General features: G+C 44.9%; 2 protein-coding genes across 6 annotated transcripts in view; one reads left to right on the forward strand and one right to left on the reverse strand.

Moving 5' to 3' along the window:
- Positions 1-9,452, forward strand: part of RNF169 (ring finger protein 169) — a 47,840-nt gene extending 38,388 nt beyond the window's left edge. Inside the window, exons 4-6 of the mRNA XM_074942874.1 lie at positions 1,477-1,589; positions 2,781-2,880; positions 6,420-9,452. Coding sequence (XP_074798975.1) covers positions 1,477-1,589; positions 2,781-2,880; positions 6,420-7,631 — 1,425 coding nt within the window. The 3' untranslated portion in view covers positions 7,632-9,452. The remainder of the gene's footprint in view (positions 1-1,476; positions 1,590-2,780; positions 2,881-6,419) is intronic.
- A 1,018-nt stretch (positions 9,453-10,470) lies between these two features.
- The window catches only part of XRRA1 (X-ray radiation resistance associated 1), a 53,297-nt gene continuing 44,818 nt past the window's right edge, over positions 10,471-18,949 (reverse strand). The window contains exons 17-20 of one of the 5 annotated variants that reach the window (XR_012639830.1): positions 17,677-17,782; positions 16,333-16,557; positions 15,592-15,652; positions 10,475-12,732 (exon numbers count right to left, since the gene is read on the reverse strand). Coding sequence is in view for 2 of the 5 variants with exons in the window: in XM_074954700.1 (XP_074810801.1) it covers positions 12,725-12,732; positions 16,333-16,557; positions 17,677-17,782 (339 nt within the window). In the remaining 3 variants the exon portion in view is untranslated. Of the gene's footprint in view, positions 12,733-15,591; positions 16,558-17,676; positions 17,783-18,949 lie in introns of all 5 variants that reach the window. The other 4 variants (XR_012639831.1, XR_012639828.1, XM_074954700.1 and 1 more) reach the window with 4 other exon arrangements.

An 18,949-nucleotide genomic window follows, 5' to 3' on the forward strand; every position in this document is an offset into this window, starting at 1 on the left:
GATAGTGTCCTTAGCCTGTTCGCCTGAAGCTGGGAATGGGTGATAGGGGGTGGATCAGTTGGTGATTACCTGTTCTGTTCATTCCCTCTGAAGCACCTGGCATTGGCCACTGTTGGAAGACAGGATACTGGGCTAGATGGACCTTTGGTCTGACCCAGTATAGCCATTCTTATGAAGCTGTAGCTTCCCAATAGAACTTGTTTGATTTCCTTCTAGCTCTAGAAGGACCTGAGATACCAGACTGTACAGTTTTGGTATTTTTAGCTATAGGAAACCTACCTTAGGTCATCTTTTTGAGGTTTGAATAACTCTTCTATGCATTGTACGTTTGGATTCCATAGTGACTAAGGCACCTGGCTCTAGGGGGAAGAAATACAAATGATAGTCCCAGTAACATTTTGAAAACATTCCTAAAATCATTTATCTGTCAGACATGTAACATTTTCGGAATACAGGATGATGTGGAATGAAGGTTTCATTTCAGAGTAGCAGCCGTGTTAGTCTGTATTCACAAAAAGAAAAGGAGTACTTGTGGCACCTTAGAGACGACCCAATTTATTTGAGCATAAGCTTTCGTGAGCTACAGCTCACTTCATCAGATGCATAAGCTATTACCAGCAGGAGAGTGGGGTAGGGGGAGAGAAAACCTTTTGAAGTGATAAACACCCATTTTTTTCATGGTCTGTGTGTATAAAAATATCCTCACTGCATTTTCCACTTTTATGCATCTGATGAAGTGAGCTGTAGCTCACGAAAGCTTATGCTCAAATAAATTGGTTAGTCTCTAAAGTGCCACAAGAAGGTTTTATTGGCTCCCATTTGGAGTGACCTGTTTAACTTGCTTCTGGCTTCCCCACTTATGAGTAATGTGGCCGTTTCAAACACTGTGGTGATAAAACCTGTATTGCAAACCATACCATTGCATGTATCCTCTTTCTCTCACATGTTCAGACTTGTAGAAATAGACATCTACAAATGTATATAATACGAGTCATCAGGGGAATATATGGCAGCATGGTAAAAGAGTAACTTCTTGTTTAGCTTTGGCTCTTGCCCATATCAGTCATAGACTGTGTGGAAAGTACCATAGAATAGTTTATGGTTGATAAAGGTTACGCTGATATCAAACTGTTGCTCTCTTAATATTGTTTGCTGAGTGCCTTACTTTGGGCTCTGAGTCCTGTAGCATTTGATAATGAAATGTTCATCACCGAACCACAACTGCACATATAAGTTCTTTTTTTTTTTTCCAAGTGGCAAAAACGTTGGGCCAGATCTTCAGCTGACATAAATTGCTCTAGCTTAAGGGAAGTTAATAGATCTATGACACTATACACCAGCTGGCACTCGCATTCTGTTCTTTACATACTTCAAATGTCGCCACTTTTGGAGACTCAAAGCATTTTCCTGAGGAATAACTATTTCCTGAGTGACTTTTTTGTGTATGCCGGCTGATTCTTCCTTTATTAACTTCAGTTTCCTGAACGCCTCTCGGATTCAGAGAACGAAGAACCATTCCTGAGCAAATACACACATCGGTCGGCTTTTGTCTCCAAAGGCAGCACCTATTCTTTTGCCTTCCTGACAGGGTAAGAAACAGACTTTAGTTCACACTGGCTGTCCGTTACAAACATAAATATTACTCCTTTCATATTTTTGTTCTAAACATCCCTGAAGTACTTAAATCTAATTCAAACAGTTGTCACAGCCCAAAATAAGTTATTGCTGTTTTAGAAAATGTAGTATTGAATAACTGATCAAATACAATCATAGAATCCATAGAAATGTAGGGCTGGAAGGGACCTCAAGAGGTCATCTAGTCCAGCCCCCTGTGCTGAGGCAGGACCAAGTAAACCTAGACCATCCCTGACAGGAGTTTGTCCAACCTGTTCTAAAAACCTCTGACAGGGATTCCAAACCTCCCTTGGAAGCCTGTTCCAGTGCTTAACTATTAACTCTAGTTGATATCTAAAGCCGCCATGCAGCAGATTAAGCCCATTGCTGCTTGTTCTATCTTCAGTGGATGTGAGAACAATCACCATCCTCTTTATAATGGCCCTTAATGTATTTGTAGACATTGGGTCACCCCTCAGCCTGTTTTTCTCAAGATGAAACGTGACCAGTTTTTTTTAACCTGTTCTCATAGGCTAGTTTTTCTAAACCTTTGATCGAGAATAGGACCTATTTGTCCCACGGTTGCCATAGAATTGAGGAATAATGCATAGGGTATGTGTCCTTTGAAGGATGTATTGTAAAATTCATTACATTTACAGTCTCTGTAGTTTATAAAGATCTACATGGTAGGTTTATGTATAAAAATGTTTGTTTATACGGTTCTCAAAAGGGACAGGGCACAAATGCCAAGAGCTGGCCCCAACTCCAAGGAGCTGCTTATATAACTTTACTCTCATTGGTTGCATCAAGTGTAACAAATGGGGGCGATTGGGTAGGACAGGACAAGGGTTTCTGTAATGTCATGCATTTATTCAGGGCTAAATTGTGGCTTTGCCATAAGCCCTGGGTGTAGAGCAATGTGTTATTGCAGTGGCCCAGGAAACAGATCAGTCATAATCTCCCTCCAAGTTCCCCCTGCTCTGGTAGTTGGGAGGTATCCTGTGCAAGCTAGATTCTGTCTTGGTGGCTACCCCTACCTCCTGCATGACACAGGTACCTGGTGCACATAAGCTGAATGTGCTATGTGCCCATCTTGATGGTGCCATGAAATGCGCTGTTTTTAAATTAATACACAGTCTAATGTTTTACACATTCCTGATTTTTAGGAACCTAACCTCCAAATTGGAAAGGAGTCAGAGTTGCAATGACACCATTCAAGATCGATCAAAGAGCAGGCAGAGATCAGCCCCAGCCAACAGAACAAAGGTACCAGATGTTTTTGGAAATATATTACATCCAGTGAGGGAGAAGTTTGTACGTTTCATAGAAATGTTGTTGAAGGCTATACAGTGACAGTTACTTGGAGACCATCTATCGATCGGTCAAAAAAATTGTGTCAGCAGAGGTTTGATGTTAAATCCGTATGGCTAATCAGTCCCTTACGATTTACAGCAGGAGCTGACTGCCAGTCCAGGTTGGAAGTAATTGAACAGAAAAATGGACAACACACACTTTTTTGCTAGCATCATGTGATAACAGGGAATTCAAAGGGTACTCTACTTCCTTTTTTGTAAATCAGATTTCTTTTCAAACCTGATTCACTGGTGGTTTAAAAAATAGCTCTCTCACAAGCTTGAAAAACAACTGTCTCCATCTCACCCCCAGACTACTTTTTAACCTCTGCATTTTAGCAAAAAGTTATTCCATCTCCCCGGCCCTGCCCCGCACCCCTTGCAGATCATTTTTAAAATGGAGCAGAAATGATCATTGTTGACCTGGTCTCTCTCCTTCCTCGTCCACCGTCACTGATTAACATCGCCTCTCTAGGAACAGTTGATCTAGTCTTGCTCTTGCTGAAGTCAATGGGGCTCTGTTTGTGAATGAACTGGTGCTACAGGCCCAGCAGAGGGAGAACAGGAGGCCTGATTTCCAGAGGTGCTGAGTGCCTATGGCATGGATGGACTTCAGTAAGAGTTGTGGCTACTAAGCACCTCTGAAAATCCAACCCATGATTTGCTCAGGCAAATGTCCGTCTGCTGTTCCAGCCTAATTACTGGGCTGCTGTTGCGCGTCTGGCAGACTTCTTCCTTTGCACCATTTCTGAGACTCTAAGGCCTTTGTAGCACCATCAGCCTCAGGATTTGATCTCCCCAGCAGCAGCAATTTGATATCATTGTCTGTGCTTTTACTCCGCTACTAATCTCCACATACTCGGCCATTTTCTGCCTCTCTGGCCTGCAGGCTCCTGGTGCCTGGCAGCAACACAGTGGATTCAGTCAGTGTTATTTAGTCCAGTCGCACCAAGTATCAGGTGCCTCACGTCCACTCCAGAAGGCCCAGCCCAGTCCAGGTAGGAGATGTGGGGGATGTAGTATGCTTCAAAGGGCTTCAGTGGCAGGGGCTTCTTATGAAACCTGTGGCCCTTCTCCTCCTTCCATCCACTCCCTGCTGAGTCTTCCTGCATGGAGATGGGGTGTCCCCTGCAGCCATTGGCTGAGCCCTTGCTCCAGAGCCTTTCTCCCTCCCACTGCACCTTACATCCATCAGAGCCTTCACCTCCAGTCACTAGAGGGAAGTTCCACTCTTCCTCCACATCTCCCTGTCCAGCGAGAAATCTTCATGACCTCATTCTCCCCAGAACTTCACTTCTTTCAAGAAGGAATAAGGAACCATCCCTCTTCTGCCTGCATCTGTCTCCTTTACTAGGACTGTCCACTTTTTGCACCAAATCCCCTTCTCTTCAGCTTTTGCTTCATCTTCATTCCACAAGTGGGGGGGGGGGAGGGGGGAATCATGCTAAGCATCCAGTCACTGTCGGAAGCAGAAGGAACCCTTGGGATAGCCATTTGATGGGGAACCCTGCTTGCAAGATGGGGAGATCCTCATAGGTCCTGCTCAGGTGACATAAATAGTCTTGGTGACAAAGTACTGTGGACCTCCCTGAGGTGACAGTCATGGGCCATGCTCCTAAAAAAGGACCCTCTTTCTAGTGGTTCTCAAACTATGGATCGGGACCCCAAAGTGGGTTATGATCCCGTTTTAATGGGGTCACCAGGGCTGGCATTAGACTTGCCAGCGCCCGGGGCTGAAACCAAAGCCTGAGGGCTTCAGCCCCGGGTGGCAGGGCTCATGTTACAGGCCCTTGCCTGGGTCTGAAGCCCTTGGCCTTCGGCTTTGCCCTCTTCCCCACCCCCACCCCACCTGGGGCAGGGGCGCTAAGGCTTTGGCCCCTCCACCCAGGGCGGCAGGGCTTGGGTGGGCTCAGGCTTCGGTTCCCCCTCCTGGAGTCATGTAGTAATTTTTGTTGAGAAGGGGGGTCGTGGTGCAAGAAAGTTTGAGAATCCCTGACCTAATCTAACTCGCATTGGAATTGATGGGAGTTGGATCAAGTCCAGAATGAGGTACCGTAAAAGTAATCTGTCTTCCCAGCTCCCAGATCTTTTTTTAAAGTAGACTGTGAGTGGACCTGCCCAGAGAACAAGTGCTCCACGAAAAGGACGTTCCACAACCTGTATTAACTCCAGAGACATAAGCTTGTTAAAATCACCTCTCTAAACTGAACAAAGAAAAGCCATTCCAGAGCCGGGGCTAGCCACCATATAAAATCACCTTGACTTTGAAAAGGAAAACTCATTTGCATTTGTGTATATGTAGTTTTTACTCTGTGTTATCTGTAGCTGTATGCCCTCACGCTCTTAAATGTGACTGTTAGAAATGTCTTTGAACATGGCTGGCCGTGCTGCTCTTAAGGAGTCTCTGCTGCCAGCTCCCTTGTTGTTTAATCACTAGCAAACTGGAAACCACGCTTTGTGTGCCAATAATGCACAGGAGATTTGTTTACCTGACCCTATTCAGTGTCCTCTGGCCAGCCTTTTCTCTTTGCTTGTTGCAGTAAGAGCGTGTTAAAGCCTGGATCAGCCATTTCTTATACATCAGTTGATGGCAAGAAAATGTCTGAGTTTACTTGCTGTAAACAGCGTGCCCCTGGCAGTACAGTCATGCTGCTGCTAGGCATGTCGTAGCTTCATAGATTGCAAGGCCGGAAGGGACCATTATGATCATCTAGTCTGACCCCCTATATAACACAGAACCCCTCCCCCCCGCCCTCCCCCCACAAAAAAATCCCTAGAGCAGATCATTTAGAAAAACATCCAACCGTGATTTAAAAATTGCCAGCGATGGAGAATCCATCACGACCCTTGGTAAATTTTCTTTGAGTTAGTCTAGTTCCATGGTTATCAACCTCTTTGTTCCTGAGCGTCAAGCTTTTGCCACCACTCTGGCTAGCTACTCTCCATTCCTTTGATGTCCCAAGCACAGCCCTCATGCTAAGGATGAATTTGGGACCCAGGCTGTGCTTGATTCTGGTGCTCCCTTGTTACCTGTGGGCCATTCAATGTGCTCAAACCAGCACAGTCGCTTAGTCTGACTTGCTGCAGGATCAGGAGCACCCCAGGCTGCATTCCAGAATAGACAGTGCACAGTTGAATGGAAGGCAAGCAGGACTGCAGGGCCTAGCCCCAAGGCTGGACTTAGTGCTCATTATTGACATGGTGGGATAAGGAAGTTGCTGGCCCAATTGGAAGAAGGTGGCTGAGGCTGCTGGCTGGTACAGCAGACATCGTGGCCTGATAAACAGGTACAGTTGCCTGAAAGATTAGGAACTAGTGGTCTAGTTAGTTGTTTGAGTGATTTTGCAGCGTTTCCTATTCTCTTGCAGATTCACCCATTTCACTCTTACTCTGGCCCCTCTTTTTAGATCACTACAATGACAAACTTTCTAATCCCAATGACTTGTTTTACAGGTTCTATCCGTGACCAGTGCATCGACTCCCATCGTTGGAGTTTTGTCATCCACCCAAAACAATCGCTGCCTCTCTGCCCCAGATTTGACAGCAGAAAAGCGACTGGTTTCCAACTCTGTTTCGTCACTCTCCATCCTGCACAAGCCGGAGCGATCCATCAGCCCTGAGAGCAATGACAGTATCTCAGAAGAGCTCAATCATTTCAAACCTATTGTCTGCTCACCATGCACTCCTCCCAAGAGGCTTCCCGATGGCAAAGTCTTGAGTCCTTTGATTATAAAGTCTACTCCAAGGAACCTGAACCGAAGCCTGCAGAAACCAACCACCTATGAAGCTAGTCCCAGAATCCTGAAAAAATGGGAGCAAATATTTCAGGAGCGCCAGATTAAAAAGACTCTCTGTAAAGCTACCCTTACATCTCTGGCTTCAGAGACCGGAGAGGACTTTCTGGTTCCTGACATTGCTAACTCCAGTAAAGAGCAGCTGCGAATCTTAAATGATCAAATTCTACCTGATACTGCGGCACACACAAACACAGAGTTAGATTATTTCCCTTCGATCAGTGAAGTGAAGCTCGAAAGGGCTGGTAACAAGAAAAACCGTTCACAGGCCTTAACAATGGATGGCAGTTCCTCTGATCTAGATACAAGATCAAATGGAACCTCTCTGAACACTCAAGTTTCAGATGTATCTGAAGTAAAAACAAATTCATATCTGGACAAATCTTGTCTTAGCATTGGGGCAAAAATAATGACCAGAAGAATAATTGGAGTCAACCCAGCGCTGCCAGGGAACAGTATGCTAGGAGTTTCTATCAAGACAGCAGGAAAAAAGCAGCTTAAATACCTGAACAATAGTGAATTAATCAACGTACAAAATGGAACCTGCAATTCTGTTGAAAATGTGATTGGCGAACAGCCCCCTTCACTGAGACGAGGACGAAAGAGACACTGTAAAACAAAGCACTTGGAACAGAATGGTTCAGTTAAAAGACTGAGGCAGACCGCTGGCGAGATGGGCTTGGCCACAGATGATCCTTTAGTGAGGGAGATGGAACAGAAGCTGCAGCAGGAGGAGGAAGACAGGAGGCTAGCCTTACAACTGCAGCGAATTTTTGACAGTGAAAACAGGACAATGGATAGGCGGAAAGCAAGAGTAGATCAATATCTCTTGCGGTCAAAGAGCACTACAGGTGCAAAGCAGCACCTATGAACAATGTTGCCTTTTGTAGAGGACATGAGGTTTATCAAAATACCCTATAGGAGGAGCTATTTTCTTGTCATACAACCACCCACAATTTTTTTTTTTTCTTTTTGATGGTAAGACATTTTAGATCCAGTTCACGCTGAAGCCAGGGTCCTTGCAGGCTAAAAACAAAAATTCACCTGTCCCGTTTGGTCCATCACTCTGAAAGACAGTCGATCCTCCCCATGTATACACTGAAATGTACTTATACATAGTAGATGACATTTCTGAGTTAAATGCTGGTGGTGGCCATCTTACTAAGGCAATGGGATACCAAGAGTATATGAGCCCAATGATAAAGACCTTGTAAATCCAATGTCCAGCCTGCTGCATCATGTCAGACAGAAATTAGGGATTGAAAACACATTTACATAAATCATCTAGACTGTTTCTCTCCAACCCCCAATCCTGTGCCTGTTTCACGCTCTCCCTTATGCTGCAGCCAGATACTGTGAATGGATCGTAAGTTATACCATAGTGATGTAAACTCCCTGGTTTGTGATAGCCTCTTTATTAAGGGGTCCCACTGTTATAAGATTGAGTCATGCTTTCTCCTTTTTGTCCCAGCAACTAAGGAGCAAATGGATACACCGATAGTGGATACGATTCAGTAACACCTTCCAGGGGCACAAAAAATGAAATACATTAGACAGTGTAGATATGGGGTTATTTTAATGAGACCAAATGCAATGTAGGAAACGTGCAAACCAAGGATTTCACGGAAAATGCATTGTTGAAAACTAGTTAATCGATGTTGGTAATATCGCAGAAAACTTAGCTATAAAGAGAAGGTAAAGTGAATACTACCAACCCACTCTCTTGGGGTGGCACAAAGGTGAAACCAATCAACATGGTTTTACTCATCTTGGACATTTTAGGAAGAGAAGAATCAGTAAGGAAAAGAGCCACCCAAATGAATCCGTTGGACATTGGCAGCATGGGAGCCCTGTGTAGTGCTCATTCCCTCGGTATAAACCAGCCACGGTTGGGTTGGGGAATGTGTGCACTGCAGTGATAGTAATACGCTTACTGCACTATTTACACAGAGGTTTCAAAGTGTTTGGTAGCAGTAATTATCCATTATCTTCACTTTAGAGATGTATAAACTGGCACACAAAGTTAAAATTCTCAAAACGGCTGCTAATTTTGGGCACCTCCCATTCCAGTTGAAATCATAGGGAGCTGGGGGTGCTCAGCACTTTTCAAACTCTTGGTCCTAGATCTCCCAAACGGGGCTCTCCAAAGACAGTAGCATCCAGTCATTTGACTCTATCAACTTGCCCGGGGTCAGTGGTAGAGTTGGGAATAGAAAACAGGACTCTTGACTAGTCCAGGCCCCTATCCAGTGGAGAGCGTGTTCTCCTCCCCACATGCAGCAATCACCACATGAAGCCCTTTCCAAGTGAGAATTCCCACAAGGCTTTCACTGTTGAGCTTTATGCCACAATCTGGCCCAAATCACTCTGATGTTTTAAGCAGCCCGATGAAGTCTGTCTGTCTGTCATGGAGGGTGTTCGTTGTTCTCTCTCGGACCAATTACACGGAATATAGATCAGTGCATTAGGTAAGATAAATGTCCATGATCACTGTTTAATGGGTGTGCTTCCTTCCCAAAGAACCTCTGCTTTTCTCCCTTTCATCTCAGGCCTGTCCTCGCAATTGTTTTACTGAGTGAAATAATTTTCTTGATTACCACCAGTAATGGGCTCAGAAATGTCACTCTTGAATCCTGAATTTCTAGACGATGGATCTTCTGTTCTTTCAGTGGAATTTCCCCCCCCACCCACCCACCCCAGAAACGTGAGTCTGCCAATTTAATATCTTGTTGCTCCTTATACTAGGTGATACTGGCATTTTAAAGAGCTACCTGAAACACACTGAACCAACAGTGCACCAAGCAGCTGGCAAAGCTTGCAGCTGACCTGTGGAGTGCGGGGAGGTTCTGCTAATGCAGCTGTGTCTTTTGCTCTCTCCTTCCATCTTAAATGATGATGAATGGCTTGCCTTCCTGGCAACAAAGGAATTGGTTTTGTCTCCAGCTTGCCACTTATTCATATAACTACAAGGACCCTGAAGCTTTTTACTGCTTTAAACTGGATTTTTAAAAAAAAAAAAAAAAGAAATCTTATATTTTAATGGATAAAATTTATATATTTTAAATACTATATTTCAACAGATCGACACTTTCATTTTGAGAAATCTTGTAGTAATGATGACATAATATATATCTCGTATTAACACACAAAAAACTACTGGCTATTAAACTAATATGTGAAGCCAGGAAGTTGATGCTGGCTTTCTGCACTCTCTTAGACTGGACTGCTGTGCCTAACTGTTGTAGCTCATGGGTTGTGTATTATTGTATCCTCTTCGGAGAGGAAATTCTGCCCTTAGTTACACACTTGCAACCTTTCTGGGCCAAATGCACAGCTGATTTTAAGCTGATACAACTCCAGTGACTTGACCTGCATTGCACTCACTTAAGCCAGCAGTGAATTTGAAGGAAACTGCCGAGTCGTTGACTTGATTGAAGTCAGTGGGTTTGCATGGGTCAGAGTTACTGATGATCAAATTTGGTCTCATCAGTACTTACGAACAGCAGAGTACATTAAGGATGGAGCAGCAGTCTTTAATCCTGAGTTTCTTTTATTTTTGTTCCGAGCAGAAGCTTTTTTTACACTATCCAAGAGTATTCTTGATTCCCCCCACCCCCCCACAGTCTCTCTTTCAACATCCCCCTCGCACCACCCAAGTGAATACCTTGAAACAGGCTTCCTTACTCAATTACCTTGCCTTGTTCTAGGCCTGGGCTGCTGCCTTTTTTTTTTTTTTTTTTTTAAACAAAAGAGCTTTTGAGAAACTCACTTTATGTGGGTTTAACAAGCTGAATGTATCTTTCCTGGGAATGAGATTTTGAGTCCTACCCACCTAGGCCAGTGTCCTTTTGTGTGTTGGGTTTTTTTTTTAAAAGGTCACTTAAACACTTGGGTTTTATGTGTTAATTTCATGTTAATTTCTTTTTTTATTTTAAATCTGAGTCTCAGTGGAAGTGCAGGAGCCATTGCCTCAATTATGACAGTTCCTCAAGCTAACATAGCTTGATAGAAAAGAACCAGGCTAGAATGTCTGTTATGTACTTTATTATCTACGGGTCGTTCACACAAAGGGCCCTACTCTGCAAACTGTTACATGATTAATCCAAGGCCCTGATCCCATTGAAATTAATACAAAGCTCCCGTTGATTCAGTGGGTGCAGATCCGGACCATAACAGAAAAGCCCTTACAATGTATGGTCCATTGTATCAGTATTTATTTAAGGAGGCCTTTGATTTTGGGATCCTCGTGAGGAATAACTGTGGATCCTAAAAATCTTTGTCACTTTTTTTATGAGACATTATTACTCGTATGCAGTAGCATCTTTAAATAATGTGGCAGGGTTGGTTTTAATATTTCCAAGGGGTATTTGTCCACAAAATATGGTGTAGGATTTTAGTCCATTAATTTCAACCTTTCTTAAAAGAAAACTAGTTTATTTATAATTTTATCCTCCATCTAGTTGCTTAAAGATCAAGAAAGAGTTTCCAGTTTGCTAGAATAGGTAAGTCCTACTCCCTTTGAAGTTGGTGAGAGCAGGATTGGGCCCATACTGCCCGGTCCAAAGTCCAGTGAAGTCAGTGGGAGTCTTTCCACTAACTCTGGGCTTTGGCTCAGACACCTGGTTTGTGCACCTGCGTGTGCACTGAGCCTGGGAGGCTGGAGACTCGAGTTGGTGGAATGTTGAGGACTCTGTTGGAATGTTTTACTACTTTAAAATGAACAGTGCTTTTATTAGTTCCTAGAAGAGCTTGGGTAAAAACAGGGCGCTGCATACAACTGCACTTCAAACAAGGGACGTCCCCAGCCCCTCACGCATTCAGAGGTCCAGTTCACACTTCCTTTGTCGCAGCTAATGCCATGTGAGACGTATCAGTAAACCAGCAGCTCTGGTGGAGACACCAGAACCATGGATGGAGTCAAAGATCTCCACATGTCTGGAGACACTAAAACAACACAAGATTTTTATTAAAAATCTCTATTTTGGCAATTGTTTTGCATCCTACTCCTTTCTGATCTCACATTCTCTAAGGAATTGAACCTAATCCCTGCAGTTTGCGTGAAGGTGAAGGCATGTACAAATTCTTCCAAAATGTGAAAGTTTCTCACCTTACTGCCCTCCTGTAAGATCAAATGGGGCTCAGCTGTGGCAGCCCTGTTGCTGGTGAAGTAATTGCACTGCTTATTGCACTTCTGTGTGACCAGAAGGGGTGGGGTTAGGGATTTCATTTAGTAGGTGAATGACTGAATCTGCCAAAGATGCCACAAGACTTTAAACCAACTCTGACTCTATGTAGATTTCTAGATGGAAAAAAATGTATTAAGGTTCTTTTTGTGGGGGGTTAGTGACTACAGACATCAGTTAAAAAAAAAAATGAAGGAAAAGTGCCAAAAGAATGGATTGTGCAGAAGATGATTGTGTAACACTGTCCTATATTGTCAGTATTTTTCTTCAAAGGGTATTGTACATGGAGTATGGATTAGTCTTGAAGTACAGCTTAAACAAGTGCTTCTTTGTCGTTTGTCAATGAAAGCAAAGGGGAGATAGAAGCCTTAAAGACTATAACTGATTTTAAAACCAGGCCTTTAGCCATGCATCAAGGAGATAGCCCTGCAGTGCTCTCTGCTGGACTTTCCGGACCTCTTTGCCATCTTATAGTTTTCAAGTGAAAGGTTGGTAAGGAGCTTGTCCTGTGAGAAGGAAAAATATTTCATAAAAACTCATCCTTACCGATTTTTAAAGGGGACGAGAAATGAAAACTAAAGACCAGTCCTTATTCAACTTGTGCATGTGGACATGAAGGTCCAGAAAGTCACTGATCGAGCTCCAGGGGATCTTTGGTGGATCTTCACAATGAGCTCAAAGCTGTGCCAGGTTCGCTGATTGAACTGCAGCTCGGAAGCCGGAACGGTCGCTCTCCGTGTTGTACATGAGTTTGATGCAAACTTTTTTCTTCCCTGTATCTTTAAAACACTGCAACGCATCAAACAGATAGAGAATTAGCTATTCACTATGCAAAGAAAAAAATCATTTAACTGATGGGATCATGTGTATGCCTGGTTTTCTGGTGTTTACTGTCAAACTGTTTAAAACCAAGATAGATGTTGCTACATTTTTCCCAATATGCTTTAAATTATTGTGCTGTGGTGTATCCTCAACTTGCTGTTCAAAACCCAGTGCAGTAAAAGACAAAAGGTCATTTAGGGTCTCAGCTGAATCACTGTGGCTTCCTCAGCACATTATAAAACACAGTGGAGTTTGCTGAAAGCTTATTTACTTGCATGTGTGTAATGTGTGGGTAAAATAACATGTGGGGACATGGTTCTATGGGACTGTGGCTTCTGTTATTTCAAGCAGAGTAAAAAATTCCCAAACTAGACCTGTGTCAGCCATACAGATACCTTGTACATTTTAACAGCAGCGAAGAGGGCTCTAATCCCAGGACAAAGGCAGAAGTTAAAATAGAATAAAACAAGGTTCTTGTAGTGAATTACCTGTTTGGCCTGAAGTTGCTGTACGTGAAAACGAGCAAGTCCGTCCCTGTGTCTTTTCTAACCTGTTACAGCCCCAACTAGGTGGGGATTGGTCCTGCTTTGAGCAGGGGGTTGGACTAGATGACCTCCTGATATTCTATAAATGGTATGCAAAAAAACAGCTGCTGAAACTTCCAGTTTGCCATAATAAAACACATTCTTCGTGTAGCGAAGTAACCATCTGGCCAGTGCTGCCAGAAAAGGCCGGGCTGGGGCTGGGTGGCCTGCAGGTGGTAAGTGGCAGTTGGGAGCTCTGAGGGTAGGACTGGTACTGGGCTGAGACAATGACACCATGAGTCCAAACAGCACAAAGTTTTGCTTGGGTAGGTGAGGGCCCCCTCCCCTTGCTAACCGCAGGAGGCCTGAACTGCTGTTTTTGTAGTGCAGCCAAGGCTTGGGGCTTCCACGTATCACAGGGCTGGCATTTGCCATAGTCTTCCTCTGTTCCCATTGCAGTCAGTGGGAGCAGAGGCAGGGCTAGGGTACAGTCACCAGAAGCAATACAGCTGAGAACAAGAACCTTTGCTGTATAGTCAAGGATAACTTCAGCGAGGTGGGAGGAGAATGAAAGATGGGCTCCACCATGGTCCTTCTGATGCCCAGCTGCCGTCTCACACAGGAGCCAACCCTGGCTGCAGAAATGAGATGGAGAGGAGGGTTTTGGAGTTGGGCCATTGGAACGCTTCCTGTGCTAAGGTATAGATTCAGAGAGTCCAAGCCCAGAAGAGACCTTTAGATCATCTGGACTGGCCGCCTGCTTAACACAGGCCACAGAATTTCACCCTAGTTTGAGCCCTGTAATTTGACTAAAGCATCTCTTCCAGAAAGGTATCCCGTCTGTAACGGGCAACTAGCATCCTCCCAGAAAAGTTCAGAAACCTGGTGCTCTGATCCCAAGCATGGGGGGAGTTTATCTCTACAGAATGCTGCCCCCAGGCATGGTGGCAGGCTTCAAAACCCTTCCCTTGCTACTGAGGGAGCCAACAGTCATGTTCTGTCCAGCCAGCACCAGAGTACCCCCCCCCCTCAGCCCACAAGGAGGTGAGGGGAGCAATCCTTAAAGGGGCCAAGGTTTTCTTTCTCCTGCTGGCCCAGATAGATAGATAGATATACACACACACACACTCTCTCTCTCTCTCTCTCTCTCTCTCTCTCTCTCTCTCGGGCTCTCAAGCTGCAGGGGGGCACTGGGAGTTGTTACACCTTTCTCTGCTAAATGAAGAGCCCTTAGTAGCTGCTCTCCTCTCTCTGAAGGTGTTTATATGCTCTGATTAAGTTCCCCTCTTGTTCTTTTTGATAAATGAAACAGGTGGTGCTCTTTCAGTCTCTCACATCCACACCTCAAATCAATTTTAATGGCTCTTCTGTGCCCTCTCCAACTTTTCAACATCCCCTTTAAAATGTGGCCACCAGCCCTGGATGCAGTCTTGCCATCTCAGCTTGCCGAGCGAAAATAGTATCTTCCCCCTTCCATGGGGTTTACCATCTTCCCCCACTGCACATGCTGAGCATTATCACCGGTTTAGATTTGGTTTAGGTAAATTAGCCCAAGTACCGTGGAATCCCTTCAGGGCTGAATTTGGCCCACACTGGTTCTTTTAATCATTCCTCCCAGGTCACTTCCCCCCAAGCCCTGTGATTGTTTGTCAAACATCTGCCTCTTACAGGAAAATTAGTCTTTGCATTGATGAGTGCTGCACGAAGTACTTCAGTACAAACATGAACACAGCCCATTCAGACAGTCAAACTGCCGTCACACGGAGTAGAGCAACCGGGTCTGTAACAACTCCGCAGCCACTGTAGCAACGGGTGTTACAATGGTGCTCCTTCGCCCTGCCACCGCACCTCTGGAGTTGAGGGGAGGGGCTTTAATTTTAAATACAACTAAGCCCGCACATTATTTTCCTAACTCAATTCTGAGCCATGTAGAACTTTTTAAAATCTCTCTGGGCTATTGCTGTACTCCAAGCAAGGTGACCTCAGCAGCAGCTGGTCTTGCAGGGTAGGAGTGAGTGGTTAGTAACTTGTTTTAAAAGCTGAACGCTGGATAAGCTTCCAGCAGTCACCTGAGTTACTGCACTTGCCTTAGAAACAAAGAGAGTGTATCAGCTTCACATGTTTCACAAATCCAGCCCCCGTGCTGCTCTGGGAAAGACACCACTGCGATACACAACCACCAAGCAGGTGCCTGATTGTGGGGTTATGCTACAGGTGTGACTCATAAAACACATGCAAAAATGCATGCGCTGGAGTATATTTTGCTTAGAAAATGTTTTAATATTTTGTCTTGAGTTCTTACCTATTCCTAGCTCCGAATGATTCAGTTACGTGGAGTGGAATCCTCACCTTGCTTATCTATGCTAGAAATACAAGTACTTTAATGCGTTAGTTTCCTAGGTCCGGAATCCATGTGGAGTAGGTGTGAGGGGTATGGAAGAGAACTCGTCGTCCATGTAAATTTAACCAGGCAGGGTTAATGAATGTTCTGCTAAGATGAGCTGAAGTTAGTATGGCAACATGTGAAACCAGCTCCATTTGTTGCCCTTCCCTCTGTTTTCACTACTTCATGAAGCCGTCGCTGGTGTCGGGCGAGTGCCTTTAGCCACCCTTGTTGTCACCCATCTACAGACACTGCACGGCACCCTGGGTGACGAAAGGAGTTCTGCTACACTCGCCCCCGTCCACGCCTGGAGCAGCACGTTAGCCAGCTGGATTCCTTACTTCCGAATAACCACGTTATAGCGGCAGACGCCTTGCTGGTGGCAGCAGCAGGGCAATAACTGACCGGGTGTTTTGGGAGCTATTTGTTTATTTCACTGATTGCAGCTGTAACTATGTGGACTCAAGTGAGAACAATTGTCCTGGCATGTTACACACAAACCTTTTCACTGTGCTGCATTTTCAACCCTCGCTCCGAAAATCGCACTAACCTCGTTATAAAACTAACTCAAAAATATATCTAGAAAGAAACGCAAAAGTTAGGAAGCTCCTGTTCTCCACAGACCAGTTTACAAAGCAAATGTCACTAAACTCCTCTTACGAGATGAGCTTTTCTCCAAATCCGTATCCTGAGGCAGAGAGTCTGGTTTACTTTCCTCGATCTTGACAGAAGTTTCCTGAGTGGAGCTTTGCCCCGGCTCTGGGATATTCACACTCTCCTTGGAAGTTGCCAAAGCAGCCTTGTACTTCTTGTGGAATTCCTTCATCAACCTCAGAGCCTCCTGATACTCCTTCCGGTTGGATTTCTTCTTTCGCAAAACAGATACTAGGGAAGATCAGAAACTTGATCTCACTATGTTTCCCCTGGAATTGGTCTTTTAAAATCTCACTGTGACTTTGATCTTTACTGCTTGCCTCCCACTTCTGATACAGAAAACATTGTCAGGTCAGATCCCATGCTCTGAACTCAGCCGCAGCTCCTACTGTAGGCAACCGGGACTGCACAGATTGGGTCCATACAGTAAAATGGTTTAGTCCATAGATAGCTGGACTCCAGCTACCTTGTTTAGAGAACCTTACTCACTAAACTACTTCCAAACGGGACTGCTTCTTCCCACGCTAGGTTTTGATGCGTCGGGAGCACAAACAGTAGAGTTTGGGATGAAAGGTTCTGCTCTGGAGCTAGAGAGGTTTAAATGGCCTAGGTATTGGATTAGGCCCCTGGCATTCTTGAGTCAACTCCAACTCGTCTGGCTTTGGACAAGTCACTTCCCTTTGCCTCTGTTTCCCTTCTCTGTCAAATGGGGCTGACTGCAGTACAGGAGTGGGGTGAAGGTCAGTTACAGGGCTTGATGCTGTGGCCCCTGTTCTCAGGATTATTCTATTATAAAACCTGAAAATATGGACTTTAGAATGGAAATTTGAACACGGTGCCTCCACTTGGTTAGTGGTCTGTTTAACCTGCAGCGGAAGGTACTCGGTTAGCCCGGAAGCTACACTCTCTGGTTTTGTACTTTTCCACTTTAGGAAGCCATTTTTCCATTTAGTTTGAGGAAACAGATGGCAGCAGGGTCCAGTTCATGATTTGTTCCTGGTTCACATCACGGAGGACCATGCGCGCCCTGGTTGTTGCGGGTCTGAGTCTATAACATGCTGCTTGCTGCCCAACTTGTACAGGCTACTCAGCACCTCCTAGAGGGATGGGGAAACTGAGGCACAGAGAAGGGACATTTCCAAGGTCATCCATAAGTCACTGTCAAAAAAATCACGGGTGGAACATAGGTAACTTGACTTCCAAATCTAGTGCCCTTAGTCACTGGACCACACACATTTAATTTCAAATACTTCACAATGCAGATGTTTCCAACATTTGCACAGGTCTGTCCTATCACAATCTTTGCATGCAAGTGAAGAGTAGTGAGCAGAAATGCAGAGGGGAAAATACCTAGTGGAACTTCTGTGATGTTCATGTTGCCTCTCATGGCTAGGAAGACTTCTTCCAGCAGCTCAGCTTTAGTCTTTTGAGACGGAGGGCCAGGTGGCTTCCCCAGCTAAAAGGAAAGCAGACAATGACGAGTAGGTGTGATGGTCCATGTCCCTGGTCATCTTCCACTATTCTCCTACCCTGCCCTGCAATGTTCGGCGCACTGCGCTTTCACTGGAAACACAGCCTATCCATTCTAAGCGCTCGGCTCAGTTTGCCCTGAGCAAAGCTGGTCATAGACGTGTCTCAGACGTGCCAATCTACATCAGGTCCATGTTTCTCAGCTGTCCTTTGTACCTAAAATGCTGCGTGATGTGCAATTACGGAGTAGCGTGGCTCTTACATCATTCTACTGCAATGTAAGAATTTACTCCATAGCATCGACCCATCCTAGTGGGCTACTGTCAACATTTTGGAGATGGACAGTTCCTCACTAAACCATAGACCAGTGGTTGCCAATCATTTTGGGCAACTGTGCCCAGGTACCAGATTAAGCGGGGTGAGCCCATGCTCAAAAGTTCCCATTCAAACTGCACACAACACGCCATGATTAAGCTTGGAATGATCGTGTAATGGCAAGGTGGGGGTCTGGAGCATGCCATGGTCCTAATATCCAACGAAAGGTTGGCTATTAGGAAAAACTTTTTCATTAGGAGGGTGGTGAAGCACTGGAATGGGTTACCTAGGGAGGTGGTGGAATCTCCTTCCTTAGAGGTTTTTAAGATCAGGCTTGACAAAGCCCTGGCTGGGATGATTTAGTTGGGGATTGGTCCTGCTTTGAGCAGGGGGTTGGACTAGATGACTTCCTGAGGTCCCTTCCAACCCTGATATTCTATGATTCTGTGAAAGGCAAGGATGAGCAATAGCTGGGGCCCTAAACAGAAACTCTTCACTCAGGAATAAGGGAAGCTTATTGTACCAGCGTCGGAAGCCTGTCATGCGACATATCAGGAGATGGGACCCACTTGCTTAGACTAGAAGGAATCTGATAGCACTGGGCCAAAACTTTGGAGCCTGACATGAAAAGAGGTGAAGGATTTAATGAGAGATGACTCAGGGATACAAAATTCTGACCCAGATCTGACTGGGGGACATTCAGATCTAGGGCTTCCATTCGAGTCCATTACCAAGTTCTGAGCCCAGTTTGGCAGGGGTTGGATCTAAAGTTCTGGCTTGGACCCAGTTCCAGATATAGACAGAGAACAAAAATAACTTTTCTGCCATCAAAGCCTAA

The sequence above is a fragment of the Natator depressus genome, chromosome 1, assembly GCF_965152275.1.
Source record: "Natator depressus isolate rNatDep1 chromosome 1, rNatDep2.hap1, whole genome shotgun sequence".
Classification (NCBI taxonomy): Eukaryota; Metazoa; Chordata; order Testudines; family Cheloniidae; genus Natator; species Natator depressus.